Source organism: Cucurbita maxima, unplaced genomic scaffold, assembly GCF_002738345.1.
Source record: "Cucurbita maxima cultivar Rimu unplaced genomic scaffold, Cmax_1.0 Cma_Scf00015, whole genome shotgun sequence".
In the NCBI taxonomy this organism is placed as follows: domain Eukaryota; kingdom Viridiplantae; phylum Streptophyta; class Magnoliopsida; order Cucurbitales; family Cucurbitaceae; genus Cucurbita; species Cucurbita maxima.
This window is the reverse complement of record NW_019272031.1, coordinates 2583434-2604977: the sequence shown is the minus strand read 5'-3', so window position 1 is coordinate 2604977 and position 21544 is coordinate 2583434. Positions and strand designations below refer to the sequence as shown.

The 21544-nt window shown below is 35.7% G+C and overlaps 3 protein-coding genes across 6 annotated transcripts; 1 reads left to right on the top strand and 2 right to left on the bottom strand.

The window, feature by feature from the left end:
- LOC111490443 (SH3 domain-containing protein 3) lies at nucleotides 1–11052 on the bottom strand. Its single transcript, XM_023139068.1, has 10 exons — nucleotides 10755–11052; nucleotides 9841–9963; nucleotides 7820–7889; nucleotides 7496–7641; nucleotides 4239–4340; nucleotides 3900–4097; nucleotides 3705–3767; nucleotides 3524–3613; nucleotides 1764–1838; nucleotides 1–406 (listed from the first exon to the last, which is right to left on the bottom strand). Exons 1-10 carry the CDS (start codon nucleotides 10812–10814, stop codon nucleotides 287–289), a joined length of 1047 nt encoding a protein of 348 aa, XP_022994836.1. The 5' UTR covers nucleotides 10815–11052; the 3' UTR covers nucleotides 1–286.
- A 2845-nt stretch (nucleotides 11053–13897) lies between these two features.
- Nucleotides 13898–17150, top strand: LOC111490440. Of its 4 annotated transcripts, none has more exons than XM_023139064.1 (4): nucleotides 13898–14224; nucleotides 14748–15652; nucleotides 15735–15830; nucleotides 16776–17150. In XM_023139064.1, the coding sequence occupies exons 1-3, from the start codon at nucleotides 14152–14154 to the stop codon at nucleotides 15819–15821; spliced, it is 1065 nt and encodes a 354-aa protein (XP_022994832.1). In that variant the 5' UTR covers nucleotides 13898–14151; the 3' UTR covers nucleotides 15822–15830; nucleotides 16776–17150. The 4 variants fall into 4 exon arrangements, with proteins under 4 accessions (XP_022994832.1, XP_022994831.1, XP_022994830.1 ...); XM_023139063.1 differs by having other exon boundaries at nucleotides 14745–15652; nucleotides 16782–17150; XM_023139062.1 differs by having other exon boundaries at nucleotides 14745–15652; nucleotides 16779–17150.
- Nucleotides 17151–18199: 1049 nt separating this feature from the next.
- LOC111490495 lies at nucleotides 18200–20328 on the bottom strand. Its single transcript, XM_023139143.1, has 4 exons — nucleotides 20102–20328; nucleotides 19257–19476; nucleotides 18623–18668; nucleotides 18200–18500 (listed from the first exon to the last, which is right to left on the bottom strand). Exons 1-4 carry the CDS (start codon nucleotides 20226–20228, stop codon nucleotides 18414–18416), a joined length of 480 nt encoding a protein of 159 aa, XP_022994911.1. The 5' UTR covers nucleotides 20229–20328; the 3' UTR covers nucleotides 18200–18413.
- Nucleotides 20329–21544: the final 1216 nt, after the last annotated feature.

The window sequence follows — 21544 nt, the reverse complement described above, 5'->3', positions numbered from 1 at the left end:
TAAATTCTAAATGTGCCTAAGTTATTGGTCTCCACATAACAATAGACATATTACACAGCAAGTTACCATCAATTAATCGATGTCGCTAATTTAATTGGTTCATGCAATGGTATCATCTCTTCCAAAAAAAAGAATAACTATACACAAGTACACATCTAAACCATGATGTTGAGAAAAGAATACATAAATTTAATTGATATTAAAACCCAATATATGTGGACAATTGGGTCAATACTGCTTACCATCCTGAATGAAGACGACTATGGAATATGCACTCAGATGTGGATTAAACCGCTTCAGGAACAGTGTTCATAGTGGGAATCCTCTGGCGTTTCTCCACATATGATGATGGAAACCAACCAGCTCTACCTTTACATTCTCCTTCTGACCATCCTGAAGGACTCACCTGCATGAATATGCTGATTTTCAAGCTACAGAACATATAATAGATTCCACGAGTTTTAGTTTCCTTTGTAGCATAAAAAACTGGAGACATGGAATAAGTTGAGTGCTCAAGACTTCTTTTCATCTTCAAAATTACAGATTTGATAGAGAGATCTCACATCGATTGAAGAGGGAAACAAGTGCCGCGAGGACACTGGACCTAGAAGGGAGATGGATTATGAGATCCCACATCGGTTGGAGAAGGGGATGAAGTATTCTTTACAAGTGTGTGGAAACCTCTTCCTAGCAGACGTGTTTTAAAACCTTGAGGAAAGCCCATAAGGGAAAGCTCGAAGAGGGCAATATCTACTAGCGGTGGGCTTAGACTGTTACAAATGATATCCGAGCCAGACACTAGATGGTGTGCCAGCGAGGACGCTGAGTCCCGAAGGGGGGTCTATCCGACATTGATTGGAGAGAGGAACGAGTGCCAGCGAGAACACTGGGCCTCGAAGGGGAGTGGATTGTGAGACCTCACATCGATTGGAGAGGAGGACGAGTGTTAGAGAGGACGTTAAGCCCTGAAGGGGGGTGGATTATGAGATTTCACGTCGATTGGAGAGGGGAACGAATCATTCTTTATAAGAGTGTGGAAACCTCTCCCTAGCAGACACGTTTTAAAACGGCCCAAACCCACCGCTAGTAGATATTGTCCTCTTTGGGCTTTCATTTCCGGGCTTCCCCTCAAGGTTATTTTAAAACATGTCTGCCAGGGAGAGGTTTCCACACCCTGGGTGTTTCGTTCTCCTCCCCAACCGATGTGAGATGTCACAATCCACCCCCTTTCAGGGCCCAGCGCCCTCGCTGGCACTCGTTCTCGTTCTTTTCTCCAATCGATGTGGGACCCCCACCAAATCCATCCCCTTCGGGGCCCAGCATCCTTGCTGGTATACCACCTTGTGTCTAACCCCTTCGGGGAACCGCCTCCTCGTTGGCACATCGTCTGGTGTTTGAATCTGATAACATTTATAACGGTCCAGGCCCACCGCTAGCAGATATTGTCCTCTTTGGGATTTCCCTTTTGGGTTTCCCCTCAAGATTTTTTAAAACACGTCTGCTAGGAAGAGGTTTCCACACCCTTATAAAGAGTGTTTCGTTCTCCTCCCCCACCGAGGTGGGATGTCACATGAAATATACAATAGCCTATCTATTCAGTTTACCCATCAATCCATGAAAAACAACTTGAAAACAAACAATTATATCTCTCTTTTATTGATCTTTCTAGTCGCAGTTTATGATATTCCCTAGGCGTCCAAATTTGCAACATGCGTACTTGAAACAAATAATTGAGAAAATCGTCTCAAGGAGATAAAAAGTACCTTTCGCACAACAACGTAGTCACCAACTGACAAGCTCAGTTCCTTCTCTGATGCAGCACTAAAAGAATGCACCGCCTACACAAATTAAAAGAGATTCATAAATTATGAACAATTAATAGAACTACATATCTAAGTAGCAGTTCAGGGAAAAAGAATGAGGTTATATTAAGGAAAATGAGAGTAAAAGGTTTAGCGATGTCAACTGCAAGTGAACCAATTATTACATAAATTTGATTAACCAGCACAAAAGGACTGATCATGGATATTGCAAAATATTTAGTTATATATCCACCAGACTTGTCACCAAATAGACCACTGCAGACTACATGTGGGACCAATCTCACTCGTTCAAGCGTATCCAGAATTATTCTTGTTCCCCTTAAACACTCGGCTTGCTTATTTCTATTTTTCTCTATAAAAGTTGAAGAAGTAGTCACGACTTAGCAGGCAGCTGAAAGAGCTAACCGAATCAAAGAAAGTACAGCACAATGAGACAATCCAATTTTTACAGATCCGATGATCCCAAAAATAATTTATTCGCTAGACAGCATGGGTTAACATTCAAATTTCCCTCCCAAGAATAACTTAAATCATCCTCTTAGTGGCTGTAAACTAGTAACCTGTAAAGGCATTATGGACAATGTTAGGATCGCACGAGCGCACACACTAGATCTAGATGAACAGAAAAGAGAAAATGTAAGGAGAATATTGGCTAAAGAATTTGACACTAGATCTAGATGAACAGGAAAGAGAAAATGTAAGGAGAATATTGGCTAAAGAATTTGATACTAGATCTAGATGAACAGGAAAGAGAAAATGTAAGGAGCATTTGGCTAAAGAATTTGTATTGATGACTAGAGAGAATACAGAAAGCACTTTTTCAAAGCTGGATATACATATGGTTTAGCTTACTTTACCTGATATAACCATCGCTATTTACTATTTATGACAATTTACTTTATATGTCATTTACCAAATATAGTTTACTATGTATAACGGTTGACTGAGCTAGGCAGCCGCCTCCATAACCTAACAGACAATTCAAGAACCAATGAACAAATTGTGTTTGGCGCTAAAATGGGGTAAAGTATTGACTCTCCACAATGGTATAATATTGTCCACTTTGAGCATAAGCTCTCATGACTTTGTTTTGGGCTTCCCCAAAAGACTTCGTATCAATGGAGACGTATTGCTTACTTATAAACCCATGATCATTCCCTAAATTATAATCCTCAATAATTCTCCCCTCCAACAAAGTACACTATAGAGCCTTCCCTAAGGCCTATGGAGCCCTCGAACAGTCTCCTCTTAATCAAAGCTCAACTCATTCTCTGGAGTCCTCGAACAAAATACACCATTTGTTCGACACTTGAGTCACTTTTGACTACACCTTCAAGGCTCACAACTTTTTTGTTCAACATTTGAGGATTCTATTGGCATGGTCAAGTTAAGGGCATGGTTCTGATACCACGTTAGGAATCACGACTCTCCACAATGGTATGATATTGTCCACTTTGAGCATAAGCTCTCGAAAAAGTCTCATACCAATATTCCTTACTTAAAAACCCATGATCATTTCCTAAATTAGCCAATGTGGGACTCCTTCCTAACAATCCTCAACACAAGACACAGTACCCAAAAACAAATCGCGTTACTCGTGCATGGTAGAAGATAGAAAGAGTAGTTCAAAATAAAATAAATAGTGGAACTGTTAGTATCTATTTATTCTTATGAATACTAATGACCAGTAAAAAGCATACTTCAGCCAAAAAGAATGATGATTTCTCTGGGTGATTTTCTGATGAGATCAAAGGAGGAGCGGACTCTTTTCTTTGTTTCTCTGTCACCATCTGAACAAAATAACAAAACCAAAAAAAAAAAAAGAAACGCATAAAATTAATTAGGGTGGTCAATGTTGCAAAAATATCATGAGAGACTAACCTCTGTTTCGACCTCCCCGAGGATAGCAGCTACTCTAAGATGGTATGTCTTTTCACCTTCAACCTTAATAAGCAACAGCATCATAATGGATATCAAACTCATCGTAGCATTCCAACCATTAAACTAGCAAGTATTAACTAACTACTACATGCTTTACATTGTATTTTAGCCAGTTAAAACCAAGTTCATACCCACCATAGCAACTAGCCTCTGCAAAGTAAGTCTCTGCTGCTGTGCTTCAACAGCGGCTAATGCAGCTGAAGCTTCCTTCCCAAGAACTGCCATGTTTGCTTTTAGTTCCTGCATCTTTGCTTCTGAAGCATGTAACTTCGCAACATTTTCGGGGTTAGAGAATTCCCTAACACGTGCTCGTCTTCTGGAAATCTCTGCTGCCTGGATAGAAATTGAGAAGGCTAATTTACAAACGTACAAATTTACGAACACAAGAAACAGTCAAACATGACGGTCTATTGGGAAAATAAAACGAGGTTTGCTACTGCATACAGTTGATAAATAAGATGAAATTTTTAGTACCAGTGATTCTGCTTCCTGTCTCATTCGGCTATAACGTTGAGCAAGATTTCGAGCATCTTCTAGAGGAGGACCAGTAATCATTGCCCTCAAGGGATCTAAAATCTGAAAAATCAACAAGTTCCATGTTAAATTAATTGTTAACTATTACAAAAACATACACCAGAGAAGGAAAAACAAGTCAGTGCAAACCATGACAATTTCATTTTGAACGTTTTCTTAACATCAATAAAAGAAAATTGATGAGAAACACAAGGAAAATATACTAACAAAAACGAAGAACAATCTAAATGTCAAAGGGATGAGGAGTTGCTAAGCCAAAAAGAGGAGGAATCACAAAAAAGGCTTCCAATCTATGTTGATCAACAAAAGAAGAATGTTACAAAAGGAGTTGACAAATCAAATTTTAATACATACATATATAAATTTAAATTTAAAAAAGAGAGAGAGAGAGAGAGAGAGAGAAGAAAAAAATTAACCACAATTAACTGAAGTTAAAGGTAGAACTAAAAGATGTACGTGAAGAGAGAGAGAGAGAGCATAAGTACACAAGATGACAAGAAAAACTAAGATACTCCTTTCCAATTTAAGGAAACTCGTGAGAAAGGAAAAGTGTACAGCATATTCTTCATCAATGTTTGATGATGGCATGGTACAGTCATGAAGGTGCAATGTGGAATATGCTAAATCCTAGGGCAAACATGTAATAATTCCAATATAAAGAAGCTTAATATCTGAACAAGGATGTGCTTATGGTTAACTCTTTATTGTTTGTAACTGAACTGTAGAGTCCAACCAAAACAAATGGGGCTCCAATCTAGCAAAATAACACCAAGAGAATAGATATTTAGATATTTCTTGTGCAAATATGGTTTTGAAGATTTGGATTGTGTTTTAATGGAGATATTCTTTTAGACTTCGATTAGGGATATATTTTAATTTTGGAGACCTTTGATATGCACTTGGCTCACTGTAGATCGTGTTGCTCAATGATGGAGGAAATTATTTATTAAATGAATAACTAAACTTTCAATGTAAATTTTCCATGAGAAAAAAATGAAAGAGTACAAAGACACAGAAAAGGGCTAAATTAATAAATATACTTTTGAAGTTTATACTTTCTCTCAAAAATACCATTGAACTCTCAAAAATTCCAATAATAGTCTTAAACTTCAAAAAAAGATTCAAAAACACAATTTCCATTAGTTTTGAATGGAGTTTCAAAAATACTCTTGAACTTTCAAATTGTTTCAAAAATACCTTTGAAATGTCAAAAGTTTCATTAATACCCTTAATTTTTTTTAAAAGTTCAAAAATACCCTAGATCTTTCAATGTTTTATTAATCCCCTTAAAATAATTAAATTAAAAAATGTCCTCGAATTTTCAAAAGTTTCATTAATAACCTTAAACCTTTTTAAAATGTTAAAAAAATACCCTTACCATTAGTATATTAACAGAACTATTAGTACCACATTCCAAAAATATCCATGAATTTTTAAAAGTAACATTAATACCCTTAATCTTTTAACTTAAAAAAGTTCTTAGTGTTAGCATATAGACGGAAACTATTCATCTACACCTCACAGATCAACTCCCTTTTTAATTTCCTCTCTCTTCTCTGCTTTAACCTATGACCCAACAATTCCTCATTTCTCATCTTTTTCCCATCGCTTCTTAAATAACTTTCTTTTGCCTCAATCTCTAAAGCTTTCCACATATGTCCCATTTTTTTTCTCTCTCTCTCTCATTTAATACTAGAACTTTAAATAAAAATGAGGAACTCTCTCATTTCTAAGCATTTCCAAACATAAATATAAAAAATTTAAATACCCACACAGTCAATTTGTTTTCAAGTTGGTTCTTTCAAACGCAAGATAATTTCAAAGAAATTTTATATTTGGTTGTTGAAGTTCTTATATTTATGTTTTGAAATGCTCATAAAATGATAGAACTCCTCTTTTTGTTTATACTTAAATGAAACTTTTGAAAGTTCAAGGGTATTTGTGAAACAAAATATGGGTGATTTTATCCAACACTAACCGTAATAGTATTTTTTTTAACTTTTTTAAAGTTCAAGGGTATTATGGAAGCTTTTGAGATCTCAAGGGTATTTTTGAGGTAAGGTACAAAATTCAAGGGCATTTTTATTAATTTACCCTAAAAAAACAAAGACCGTAATGAAAATGAGGCAAAGTATAGAAAGTGGTTCCCAAGTAAAATGAGACATGACGGGTAATTATGAAAAAACATCATCATTGAAACTGACAAAGAGACATAAAACCTAACAAGGGACCAAACATCACCAAAATCCCTATCAAACCTTCTAAAGGTTCTATTATTTCTCTCCCCACAAACTCCATAAAACTGCACAAATACCCGTTTGTCAGAATAACCTCCCCAGAAAGGGCAGATGGAGTACTGTTTTGGGGCATGGGAGGAGCCCTCTGAGTGCAACCTTTCCAGCAATCTTATGGACATTTTTGGTTTGAAAGATATTGGATAATCTTTGTTTCTTTGTTCAGGCATCAAATGCGGTGGGCTGATTCTGTTTTTGTTTGCTCATGTGCTGATGTGTATTCTTTCAATATTCTTAATAAATACCGTTTTGGGGCATGGTTTTCCAACTTCGATATATATATTTCTAGCTGGAAGTATCCTTAATGCCATTGATAAGGAGTGGGCCAAAATAATTCACCAAGTAGTATCCCTAATGGCTTTGATATTCTAAGTTTTTTTTTTTAGTATAAAAATACTTAAATAAATAAAAACTAGGAAGGAACAAATTTGTTATTGCAAAAGAAAAGAAAATTTACAAAAACAAAAAAAGGTGGAAAAGAGATCCACCTGAGGAGTCACAGGAGCTTAATAAACTGCTCCAGTTGCCTAAAACAAATAAAAGAAAAAAGAAGCATGGAAATGGTACACCAACAGAAAGCCACAAATTTCACCGAGTTGTAACGTTTCATTCAGCTAATAAATTGAAATCACGTATATGGTGAGATGGTTCAAATAAGGTCATGAGGGATGTTTCTAACCATTTTCAAATGGTTCCATTTCTATTAGCTCGAGAGAGCAACTTAAGTGGAATAGACATGAAGAAGACAAAATATGATCACTAAAGTTCTATTATCATCCTCAACTCGCCAGCTCAGGCAAAAAAAAAAAAAAAAAAAAAAAAAGCATCAAACTCATTCAAGATGTTAAGTTTCTATATAAATGCAATGATGCAAACAAAATATTAATCGGCAGTCACACCAACCTGTGAAGATAAAAGCTTGATCAAGTCCTCCTGTTCCTTCTCCACATGCTTGCGAGCATCGCCATATATAGATGAAGCTTTTGCTAATATATTTTCATTGTTATTATTAGCTCCATAGTTGCAACAATCCTCAGATAACTTGTTACCTGACAGACACGGGGATTAAACATGAAGGAAACCATGAAAGCCAATTTTGAAAAAGTTGAGTTCATACAGTTGTCCAACATAAGTATAACCATTAGGTCAAGTCTTGTATTTAACACGGTAAATTATCTCTACCGCGTGATGTAAAGTCAAATCATAACGTCATTGCAGAATTTTCACCTGTCTCAATATGCCTATATCCTATGGCTGTAAATACTTCTCCTGCTTTAACAATATCCTTTTGGAATTCCTACAGAAAGAAATGAATAGGACGTGGAACAAAATCAATTAAAACAGAAGTAGAAAATTCTTGATAATGTTGCAAATTGTAGACAAAATAAATCCTCACGATATGTGGAGATCAACTCATTCTAGATAATTAATATTAGAATTGTCACATCCAAAGATTTGAACCAAAGCTTCCGAACAACAATAAAAAAGTCCTAAACACGTTCAACATTTGTAACTTATCCTAACACTTCTCTCGTGAAGAATGATTTCAATTAAACACATTTGAAATATTAAAAATCATCAAAGTTTCATGTGTCACAATTGAGATCATCTAACAATGATTAACTTGAAGTAGACTGGTTTAAAAAAACATTAAAGTTTTCAGGATAAAATTTCTTCATGGGAGAAAATTGGATTGGTGAAACACTGATACAATGTGCAAATCCTCCATTGAATTCCTCTGTGTTCCCTAATCAAATCATCTTACTAAGAACACAAACTACTAAAATAAAGAGGAAGGGAGAAAGTGGATCGCCCATGTGTAATCACTCAAGTAGGAAAGAGTTTAACTCTAGGCTTACCATTAAGAATTATAAAAAAAGCTCATTATCAGTATTATCAACATGAGCCCCATGTAAGGAAGGGGGAAAGGGGTCATCTAGCTACGGATAATCATTTTAATTACTTTACATTGATATACAATTCTGCACTAGTATACTTTAGTCCTTGATGGTTTGAAATCTGAGAAATTTTACCTTAAGGTTTCATTTAGAAATGACAAAATCGCCCGAAGCTATGATGAAGATTCTTTGACTTGATCAAAGAAAAGATTGAGGATGGTCTTTTTCTCAATATGATTTTAGAGAAAGGGATGGGTAATACATTCCTTGCCCTGATCTCGCCCCTATACTTTTAAATTATAGTCATATTTATATCTATGTTTCCACATTAATAAAATCATTGTTAATTTTTTAAAAGATAATTTTTTACATAAATAAATATTTTTCAATTTTTTCCGTATTCTTTAGCCAAATAAAGTTTATTTCTATATATTTGCTAAATTTTATAAAATCATTTTCTCAAACTCACTCCAATTTCCAATGGGTGGGGGCAAGGATCAAGATAAGAATTACCTTACAATTAGGGATCAGGGAGGTCTTCCTAACCCACTATCATTTCTATCAATCCACGCCTCGGTCTATGCATTATATGACATATTATTCTTTCTCTACTCACACTTGGTTCCATTCAAATCTAAATTGCAAAGTAACTTGAAACAAAGTTTCTAATTAAAAAAACACAATTTATTATAGTATAAAAGTGTATCTCATAAAAGAAAAAAGAACAAAGAAGCAGTATTGCTCACCCCATTGCACGGTTCAGTTTGTAAGTAAACATGAACCAAACTAATTAATCAAGTTATCTCGATTTAAAAACATACTACACCAAACCATCATACACTCCCTTTTTCTTTTAAGAAAACCACCATATTTTTTCTTTTTTCTTTCTTGGGAAACAATTATATCCTAATATCATACAAGATGCTCCCATGGGTATCAAACATGTGACCTCATGTTCAACAGTCATTCACTAATATACCAATCCTTGTAAGTTCCTCTAGATACACAACTTAAGAAGCCATTTAAGCCCAAATAAGGCCATAACAAAGATACTCCGATGCCCATCAACTGTACAACAAAACCTATAGTTGTCTAAGGATCACATGAATCCATTGTACACCACGGAACCCACATCTCTAAATCTATTTAACTTCGCTTTAAATTCTGGTTAAGCATCATCTTATTTATTAACATCATTTTAATTTGGATAGGCTTAATGCCATATATTCACAATAGCACGACCAATAATTGACAATAATTAAACAATATCAATGTTTTTGTAACAAAGAGGCATCAATTGAATTTGAACACTAATAAATCATGGTTCAGAAAGTGATCATAACATGTTACCCTTCCTGCACGAGTTGATCTATAGAGTTTCTCCAGTTGCTGATGCCTCTGCATTTCAGCCTCATCTATCACCATCACATCTGAACTCTCATAGCCGGTCCCACCAAATTGCTTTATTACAGCCTGAAGTACAGAAAGAAAAAAATCCCTTTGAATTCATATTCTTTGTTATCCTTTCCATATAACAATTATGAAACTTAAGTTGATGATTGAGTTCCAAAAAGTAGACGTCCTTTGCCCAGCTAAATTAAAGGTATAAGAACCTTGTAATGAAGGAGTCATCATTGTTTCAAAATCTTTGAATTTTGACGAGTATAACCAAATAAATAGACTTCAAAACATTTGTGAATTCGGTTCATTTGTTACGCAATGGTTGCATCTTCCCAACATGAAAATGATTTGAGCAATCATCCAATATGCTTACTTTCAGAACCAAAAACAGGGTTCAAAATCATACTGCACTGACAGGTGGACATCAGGAAACATATCAACAGTCTGCATCTAACTCCGCCAACCAAAGAATCATTTCAGATTTGGAATCAGAAAGTTTCCTTCTAAGTTATAAACTGGAAAATTAAGTCCAAAAAACTGCCAAATGATACTGTCGTAACCATTCGGGAAATATGGAAGATCGAAAAGGGAAAATAAAAAATCAGCATCTCACAACAGTTACAAAGAACAACGGACAACTAAATCAATCAAGCTAAAGTTTAGAACAGGATGATAACAATCCTGAAAAGGAAACAGTCCCGCTAAGATAACTCATTGACTTCTACTTTCCAACCCTTTACAGAGAAAAATGACAACAACAATCACATTCATCTTTCTTACCGACGAAACATTGAACCATAAACCAGATTTAGAACTAAACCAATAAGATCAGAAACTGAAACACAAGATAATTCTCAAATCACCTGCTGTTGCTTTGCAACTTGAACCTTGAACTTGCTAGCTTGCTTTCTGAGCGCATCCATGGCGAAATTCCACGGCGTCTGACCGTCTAGGAATCAAGAGCGATTAAAATTAACTGGAAAAACGTCAATAGCTGTGGCAATGATGAGTTCAAAACTCAGTAATTCGTCGCTCGTCAAAGATCTGCGAGCCCTCCACCAGCTAGCTTTGGACCTGGCTCCCTTAAGCTTGATCCTACTGAGCTTTGATCTGCTGGAACCAGTACGTACAATAATAGCGTGTCCCCTCCTCCCTAGCCGTCTGATATATATAAAAGATTCAAAAAGGTAACTATAATTCAATAATTTTCTTTTTTTCTTTTCTTCGTAGCAATAACATGAATGTCCCATTCCTTTTAGGTTACTTTCTCGATCGATCCCACTTGCATGCAATTCAATCGAATCCGATCTATAAGAATAGGTAGAATTTTTTAACACGTCCCAATGTTATGAAGTAATTTTAAGAAGGAAAAGTTAGGTAAATTTTAGTATGGTAATCATGTTTAGATTTGTGTCCTAAAACTCGTTGTAACGACTTAAGCCTACCATAGCAGATATTGTCCGTTTCGGTCTGTTACGTACCGCAGTCAACCTCACGATTAAAAAACGTTTCCTAGAGAGAGGTTTCCACACCCTTATAAGGAACGTTTCCTTCTCATCTCCAATCGATGTAGGATCTCACAATCCATTTGTCATAGCCCAAGTCTACCACTAGATATTGTTCGTTTCAGCTCGTTACGTATTGCCATCAACCTATGATTTTAAAACACATCTCCTAGGAAGAGGTTTCCATACTCTTATAAGAAATGTTTTGTTTCCCTTTTCAACCGTGGAATCTCACACTGGTAGTTTTCATAATTGTATATTTTTTTATTAGTAAAAAATAATTTGTTTTATATCGTGTATAGCGTTACTCAATATTGTGTGAATCTAAGGTTATTATGGTAATCTTGAATAGCATGTAGTTGACATACAAAATGATGACATTCAAATTATAATCTAAAGGATTTATAGTATATAGATAAGGTTACGTGTTTTATATTACTAACGCTATTTATACGAGTCACTTTGCAGTTGTTACAAATGTTTTTATCTAAATCGTTCACGAGGGTGTAAAATCTCACATTAGTTGGAGAGGAAAACGAATCCTTCCTTATAAAGGTCTAAAAACCTCTCCTTAATAGATGTGTTTTATAAATCGTGAGGCTGATAACGATATGCAGCGGACCAAAGCGGACAATATTTGCTAGCAATAGGCTTGAGATATTACAAATGGTATTAGAGCTAGACAACGGACAGTGTGTCAGCGAGGACTTTGAGCCCTCAAGAAGGGTGGATTATGAGATTTCATATCAGTTAAAAATGGAAATAAAGCATTCCTTACAAGGGTATGAAAATCTCTGACCAGTTGATGACAACACGTAAAGAGACAAAGTGGACAATATCTTTTGATTTACATGGGTGAAAATGACTTTTAGAAACTTTTTCCAATTGGGAGGTGAATTCACTCGTTCATATATAGTAAAAGTTAAATCATTGGCACTTGTGAAAAATGCAATTACAAGGATAAAATGAACTTTTGACTCAACTGTATAACTTTTGTTTCATTTCCCTCTCCAACTAATGTGGTCCCAGCATCTTCCCTGGTGTGCCGTGTGCTAGGGACAAAAAGATTATGCAAAATTATCAACAAAAAAAAATGTGCGAGCCTCTCGTAATAATTTTTCATAGGATAGGTTTGTCATAAAATAAAATTATACATAATTAATTGTGCATTATTGTAACTTATAACAATGCTCGTTAGGATATTAATTAAGAAATTGATCTCGATAGTTTTGACATTTTCAAGTGGTTTATACAAGTTGGTTGTACTTGAAAATGATTTCGATGAGATCTCACGTCGGTTAAAAAGAAAAACGAAACGTTTCTTATAAGTGTGTGAAAATCTCTCCCAAGTAAACGCGTTTTAAAATCGTGAGGCTAACAGCGATATGTAACGGGCCAAAACGAACGATATCTATTAACTGTAGGTTTGAGTTGTTGCAAATGTTATCAAAACTATACATCGGATGTGTGCTAGCGAGGACGTTGGGGGCCCACATCAGTTGGACGAAACATTTCTCATAAGGGAGTGACTCTCCCTAGCAGACGTTTTAAGCTCACATCGGTTGAAGAGGAGAACGAAACATTCTTTATGAAGGTGTGAAAACCTCTCCCTAGCACACCGCGCGCCAGCGAGGATGCTGGGCCCACATTGGTTATAAAGGGAACGAAACATTCCTTACAAGTGTTGAATAAAACATTATTTGTAAGAGTGTAGCTCTCCTCATTTTAAGTGAATACAATAAACAGAGAGTTCATTTTGAATTATAGTGACTAAATTAAAAGTTTTCATGTGACTCAATAATTTGGACCAATCCAAATTAAACTCTTGAGTTGGGTTAGATTTTTTCTCTGAAAAATAGGTTTGGTTTGCAGATAGATATTTTTTTGGTTGGGTTACAGCCTAACCCAACTTACTCTTTTTTAAGAGATTTAGAATATTTAATTTTTATAATGGATATTTGATATTTGAATTTTATAAAATTTTAATTATTAATGTAATATGTATTATGTATAAATTTAATTTTTAAAAAATAATTTAAAAAATAAAACGATAAACTAAAAAATAAAGAGTTGAATTAGGGTGGATTGAGTTGTCGGTTTTAAATATGATTTTTCCAAACTAATGTATATACCAAAATTAAAAATAAATAAACTTTATAGGAAATAAATTAAAATTTTACCAATTGTAAACTTTCCAATTATTTATTATTGGAAATTCACCGATTAAAATATGATATTTACAAAATTTAATTTAAACACGAAAATGATATAAATTAACAATTTAATATAAATCTTAATAAAAATAAATTTTTAAAAAAATATAAAAAAATGAATTTTTAAAATTACACATTTTCAACATTTTAAAATTAACGAATCTGTTAAATAATAAAAGAGCGATAAGGCTAAAATGGTAATTTAAGTTGAGGAATTCGCGTGGAAGCGCGTGAGTATAAATAGCGATTTTGTCTTATTTATTTAATTTGAAACACAAAGCCGCGAAGAGGAAGAAGGAATGGAACCAACCAGACCAAACCAACCTCATTTTTTCGCTTTATAAACACACTTTCTTTCCACTAATGGAGTTTTGACGAATCCCCCATTGAAATTCCTCTTCCTTCTTCCTCCCGTTTCCCCTCTCTTACCCTACTTCCACAGGATTCTCTCCATAACTGCAGAGACACGGAGCGAGAATTTTTGTTGCATAGAGCCCACAGGCGGGTTACGTAAAGGATTCAGTCTTGAGTAGAGGCCAATTATGCCGTCGGGTGTGAAGAAGCGAAAAGCAGCCAGGAAAAAGAAGGAACAGGAAGCGAAAATCAATTCATCGAGTAATTGTTCGACAACTATCTATAATTGTTGTTGTTTAGGACTGTTTCCTCTTTTTTTAAAATGATCCTTTGGAATCTATCTACAGTTATCTACCTTACTTCGATCAAGTGTTTATAATTGTCTTTCATCTGCATTTTTTTTTTTTTTTTTGTTCTTGTTCGTTGATTTATCTAGTTTGGATTCATGTTTGTTTCTTGATTTGTTCATCTTGTATTTCTTTGGTTGATCCATTGCGATCGAGTTGCTCTTCATCCGTGAAAAACGGATGATGTGAATTGCGTTTTTCCTTTGATGCTTGTGATTTGGTCAAATGAAGTTTTTTCTATCCCTTAAAACTCATATGTACTTACTTTCTACTTGAACCAAAATCTGTAACCTTATTGATGATTCATCTGGTTTTTGTCAAATTGGCCCGTTAGATATCTATTCTAGACATTGGCTTTTTGTGCTTGGGGGGGATGGATTTACATCGGTTTCTGTATTATTAAGATTGTAGCTTTTAATTGAAAAAAACTTTAGCAGGAGACGAAGATTGTAAAGGTCAGAATGGGAGAAGCTCCGAGAGTTTGGAGGTCAATGCTACTTATGATCATTACAAGTGTTACGATCAGGTTGATGGGAACAATGAGAAATTGGTGAAGAATGATTCGAATGCATCACCTGTTTTGTCTGCTGTGGATGAAGACAAATCTTTGGACGTAGAAGGAATTAAAGGAAACAAAGGAACTATCCATGAGTTGGGATTTGATGGCAATGGTGCTATTGAAGTTGAGAAGGAATTTACTTCAGCGGAGAATAATGCTCGTCAATGCATCAGCAGCGAGTACATTGAAGCTGGGAAGAAATTTGATGAATGGGATGATAAGAACTCAAGTAGCAGTTCAGCTGAGGAGTGTAATATTGATGATAAGAAAACTGAAGCCTATGCTTCATCTTATACAGAAAATCTTCGCGATGATATACCACGTAAATCTTCGTCCAAAACCATTGGGATAAATGAATCTGCATCAGTTGGGGAGTGCATCAACTCATTGGTTGAAACTCTGGTTGCTGATTCAGTTAAATCTAAGGTTCCTGTATCTACAGAGAAAATTTGCTACACAAAAGTTGAAGCTGGTGAGAATCTAGTGGTTTCTGATACTGTGACATCTGGGTTGAAGGAAGATGCAAATACTTTGTTGTCCAACCAATGCGCTGGAACTCGAGTTTCATCATTTACTAATCTTAATTCAGTACCAAAAGAAAATAAGGACAAAGTTTTAGCTGTAACAATGGAGAATGATCAGATGTCTTCAAGTATGATGAAACAAGGGTCCAGATATCTGGAAGGCAAGACACGTTTTCCATCAGATTCTCCTGCATTTGGAGCTAGTAAAGACGATGCTGTTACTAAGGATTCTGAGATTCCATTGTGCTCTAAAAACAAGGTATGGCTAAGTTATTTTATCAGTTGTGCTTTGTGTCGAGTCCGAATAAAATGTATGTAACTATGCTTCGTCATTTGTGTAGACCTTGGCTTCAGCACCAATAATGGCCCAAAGGACTTCTATATTCAGTTGTTGTGGATTGTTTGATTTGCTGAAAGGCATCAATTGATGAATTCAGGTTTGTTCTTTTGAAGAATTACTTATCTGTAATGTAACAACTGCATGTGATGTGTCGAAACTGCCAGCATTTATTTACCAATGCTTGCATTAATGTTACTGTTTCATTACAGATGTTTCTGAGTTCATGTGGCTGAGTTTCATTCCTTCTCTTTAGAGTTATTTTGATAGGAATTTTTGTAATTTTAATAGCTTCTCATGAGTACCAACTAGATAGCTTTTTGGCTAATTGCTCTGTCTTTAGGGGCCAAGAGATTCTTTATTCCCCTTTATATGAAACGAAGTTTTGTTCCTATGCAAAGTTCATCGATAATTTATCTCTCGACATGTTTGTTTGCTTTTGAATCTTTCTGCATCTTACGGTGTTGTGGCCTTAATATGTCAATATCATTTTGAGGCTGACAGAAAGCTTGAATGGCCGACCATTTTATTTTCATCATTTTCTATTCATAGTTGCCCGTTATTATCTTGTCTAGTCTTTTAAACCAACTACCTGATAGATTTCTTTAAGGCATATCACTGTATCATAACATTTTCCCAAGTGGCACTGGGGTTGGGTTGGTTACCAAAGAACTTCAGAGATGAAGAGAAATTTCATAGATATCTGTCCAAACAATAATACACTTACATATACAAAGGAACGTGTTTAAATTAAGAAAATAAACCAATTTCAATTAGCAGCAGGATCAAATGATCGTTGAAAGATTTGTGGAGAAATCGCTGTAGCCGATTTCACAGTCAAATGGTCTTGATTGACAGCATTGATTGTCAATGTTTGGTGCTTTATCAGTTACATTTCCCATCGGGGATGCTCTCTTTCTGTAATATAGAATCGTTTTGTTTACTCATTTAATGTCACTTTATAAGCTTTTTATATTGTTGTGCCAATATTTAATTTTTTGATACTGTAAGCTGAAACTGACATTATTTTAAACCTTTAATATAGAAGCAGACAGCCAGGGAGAGTTCCAGTGCACTGATGAAATTCATCTAAGAAGCAAGCCTTTTGATAAGTTTGAAACTTCTGGTATATCTCTAAACATTTATAGTTGTGATGTGATGCTCGACTTCCTAAGCTAAGATCTATGTCAATGGCAATTTCATCATTACCAGGCCGCTTAGCTTACTATATTTTCTCTATATTACTTGTATGATCATGTAAACTAGTTCAGTTTACTTTACTTTCAGTATGAAGGATGCGTATATAGACGAGTTAAAAAAACTCGCATTTGTTTTGTCTGTCAGTTGGCATCCACCACTACACTGATGCTTTATCTCAGCATTATAGTTGTTTATTTTCAAGCTCCATGAGCTATCATGATCTGCTGGCTTTGTGATGAATGTGTTTGGTCTTCAATGGATATTCTCATTGTAAATAAGGAAAACTGTAATATTTTAGCTTCTCGACAACTGGTAGTCCAAAAGATTCCCTCAACTCTCCACACTTCAATCCCCTCCATCTTGGCCCCTCCTACTTATCCTTCCTAACTATCCTCACTATACCGAATCCGTACCAACTAAATTTTAGGCCCCGTAAATCATGTAACGGTCATTTCCATCTCCATCCCACCTGCTGCAACTCTGCCATCATCCTTCCTTTCCATTTCAAGTACATTTTGTACTTAAAGGCCTATCAAACTTGTTGCCTTTTAGATCGTATCCTATCCTCAAACTGAAAAGAAAGGAATAGATTAGCTATAGCTATTGTAAAGGCCTAAGCACACCACTAGTCGATATTGTCCTCTTTGGGTTTTTCCTTTTAAGCTTCCCCTCAAGGTTTTTAAAATGCATCTGCTAGGGAGAAGTTTCTATCCGATGTGGAATCTCACAACTATGGTTCTTGTTTGTCTTAGTCAACACAATTGGTACTCAGACGTGTGTTTCAATAAGCAAGGATGAAGATATGGCTACAGATATATTGGTCTGAAGATTCTGATAAAGATTACTTGTGAGATCCCACATTGGTTGGGAAGGAGAACGAAACATTCTTATAAGGGTGTGGAAACCTCTACCTAGCAGATGCGTTTTAAAAATCTTGAGGGGAAGCCCAAAAGAAAAAGTCCAAAAAAGACAATATTTGCTAGCGGTGGACTTGGGCTGTTACATTACCAAACTTAAGCGATAATAATTGATTCTGCTTTGTATTCTCCTTGAGAATATCCACATTACACCTTTCATTTTAGGTGGATGAAATCTGAATCCTTAAACCTTTAGTTTTAGGCTATGTCTTAACCAGTAGAGCGATATTCAGGTTGGCATTTGATGGTAGAATCTATTTTCACCGAAAATGTTGTTAGATTATCATAACCTTTGATCGGTTTCTTGTGTTCTTTATCCATCCTACAAACAAAAAGTGTGTGAGAGGGAGACTGAAGCTTTTAAATCAAACATCAAACCAAGTTTATTGTCAACATTTATACAAATAAAATCACCACAACAAACCACAATAAGAATAATCTTCTAAACTAAGCTCCTTGCATGTTTGCAAGGTTTTGCAGAGATGGTTAATTACAACAAAAGAAAACAACACCAAAGACAATTGAAAATGGGCAATGAATCAAACAAATGTTAAAGCATTCAGCTCTCATCTTGTGGTCACAGCCCCATGGATGGCCATAATGTAAACAAGCTGTGTAGCTGAGAGAATCATGAAGAAGGCTTCCATTGTTACCTGCAAAAAATTAAAACACAAACAAAATCTTGTCGTATCAATATAGTTTGAATTGGAACTGTTTTAGATTAGATTTGTGATGATAAATTGCAGCTGGGAAAAGAAATCTTTATTTTCCTCACCAGTCTTGAGTTTCTGAGATCCAGTTGAATCTCTTTCCAAGCAAAGCTGCATAAATAACAAAGCCTCAGAGTCCAGTCAAAACTTTCAAAGCAAGTTATGCTCCTCCTTTTTTATTTTCCTTTTCATGTTATAACAAAAAAAAAAAAAAAAAAAAAAAAAAAAAGAAAACACGTATGAAAAACTTTGTCGAGATTCTAAAATGGGTCATCGTTAACTTAACATACTAAGACACATTCTCGAACATGAAGTCATTAGTTTGAATCCTATCCTCTCACATGTTGAACTAAAAAAGACTAAATTTTAATACATGGACCGTTACGAGAACGATGCGAACTTTTTAGTAAAACTTAAAACCTGAAAAAGATGGATTATTTTGTGAAAGAATTTTCGGGCCTTTTAAAAGCAGGACTTGTGCTTGTGGAAATTATCGGGTAATCGGAGATAAAAAAGAAGATTCAAAATTTTGTGAACAATGCTGAGTCCGGTTTGTTGATTCTCGGATACGGAGATATCAAATGGGCTAATATTAAACTGACATACCCAGTAACCCATGTGTAGTATTTGAAACGTCTTCCTAGGTATATTGCGGATCTTTTAGATAAACCTCTTAAAGAATTAGATGGGAATGCATACCCCATGGCAAGGAGAGTGAGAGTCCATGCAAAAACAGCAGCAGAGGATGCAGCACCGAAGCTTTCAGCACTCCATGACCGAATATGGTTAAGTCCTGAGATTGCTGAGGCAGCTCCAAACACAGCAGCCAATAAAGCAAATATCACAAAGAAACCAGTGGCTGCATTCCCTATGGGGAAGTAAATTGGTGAAAAATGTGCTGGAAGTTTAAGCCCAGGACCTGCAAAATTCTCACCCATCAGCAAGCTGCAACATAGAAACATGTTCAAAATGAACCAAAAACAAAAAATGACAACATGACATGGATATAGTGTAACAGCTTGAGCCCACCACTAGCAGATATTGTCCTCTTTGGGCTTTCCCTTTCGGATTTCCCTTCAAAGTTTTTAAAACGTGTCTGTTAGGCAGAAGTTTTCACACCCTTATAAGGAATGCTTCATTTCTCTTTCCAACCTATATGGGATCTCACAATCCACCCCCCTTGGGAGCCAGAATCCTCGCTGGCACATCGCTCGACACCAAGCTTTGATAACATTTATAACAGCCCAAGCCCACCGCTAGCAGATATTGTCTTCTTTGGGCTTTCCCTTTCGGACTTCCCCTCAAGGTTTCTAAAACGCGTTTGTTAGGAAGAGGTTTCCACACCCTTATAAAGAATGTTTCGTTCTCCTCCCCAACCGATGTGGGATCTCACACATAGTGTCAAAGTTCATATCACTTTTCAATTTCCATCCGTGATATGATCATAGTACCGAAGTTTTCATCTCGATAATCCGTTGGAGACATTCAAAATATGGAACTAGATAAAACAAGCAAAGGAGATTAATCAAGAACTTGGATAGTACCAATGATGAAGCCATGATCAATTGCTCTGTTCATGGCCCACCCTCCAATGCCCAAAATAATAACATACATGCAGAAGTTAAGCAACAGAAGCAGAGTGGCAATGTACTTCATCTGTGAATTAGCCATTTGAGCAGTGAAATCAGAAAGAAAAAGCTGAGTGAAAGAGGAAGAACAGAACAAAAAGACCCAAAACTTGTAATGTAATGTGGAAGTAAGGAGGCAGAGATGGGTTTATAAATGGGGGTGAAAAGGAAGGCTCAAGTTCTTTACTTGCAAAGGCTGCTGTGTTCAAAGGGGTCTTTGGAGTTGTAAAGTGTTAGGATAATGCTTCATGTTCAAGGCAAAAGAAGGATATGGGAATACTTTCTTTGCCAACATTTGTAAGTCTTCTCTTTTGAAATGGTACATTCTGCTGCTGCACAAGCTAAGAAAGTGATATTCTTTGCCTTAGGGGATAAAATGGCTGTGCTTACCTTTATAACTGAAAGGCAATATTCATATCCAGACTAAAAATTTAGTTTCGAATCTGGAATTTGATTGAAGAATGTTCGAGAAAAGTTCTAAAACCAAGAAATGTGAATGTGTGGGAGGAAGTTCGTCTTTTGAAGTGATATACTACAATCATTTATTCGAGTTCATTGTTGTCAAATTTTTTAAGAAGTATTTTACTCAAAGAAAGGTGAGAAATGTATATGTGTGGGATGAAGTTCGTCTTTTGAAGAGATAGACTACGTTCATTTATTCGAGTTCATCGTGGTCAAACTTTCGAGGTCTAAGAAAAGTACTAACGTTAGGGGTAATAGGGCTGAGGGCTGAAATTCCCTTAACTTTCAAAGATTTATATATGCTAAACACCATTACAAGTGAGCGAAAGGCTATATAGCTTAGTGGCATAAGCCCCCTTCGGCCATCCTTTTGGTGTATGCGAATTTCTTTTTCTTCAAACAAGTTATGTTTGCCGATGCGCCTTACTGCAATGTGTGATGGTTAGTTTTGAGGGAACTCAAATTCTATTTCACTTTTTCGTTGCGCTAGTAGGTGGAAACTAAGCTTTGTTTCGGGCATTATGCATCATTAATGATGCATGTACATGTATTTTCACCCGATTATAACTTTAGTTAACCTTGCCTCTACACTAGGCTAAGGATCTTCAAAGTCTCGTTATCTTGGTACTCAACAACACGGCCTACAAACTTTAAAACATTGATTCGAAATTTTCGTGTTTGGACCCTTCGTTGGATCAAAACAACTTTAAAACATTCAAAAGGAGCTTATTGGAAGGCATTACAATGACAAGTCTAACCAAAAACTCAAGTCTAACGGATGCTTCGTGATGCCATACCATGACTCGGGATGTCTTAGCCTTCGCTACTTGTTTGGGCATGTTTATAAAAAATCAAGTCATATTTTACGATCAAAACATCTTAAATATGCATCAAAAT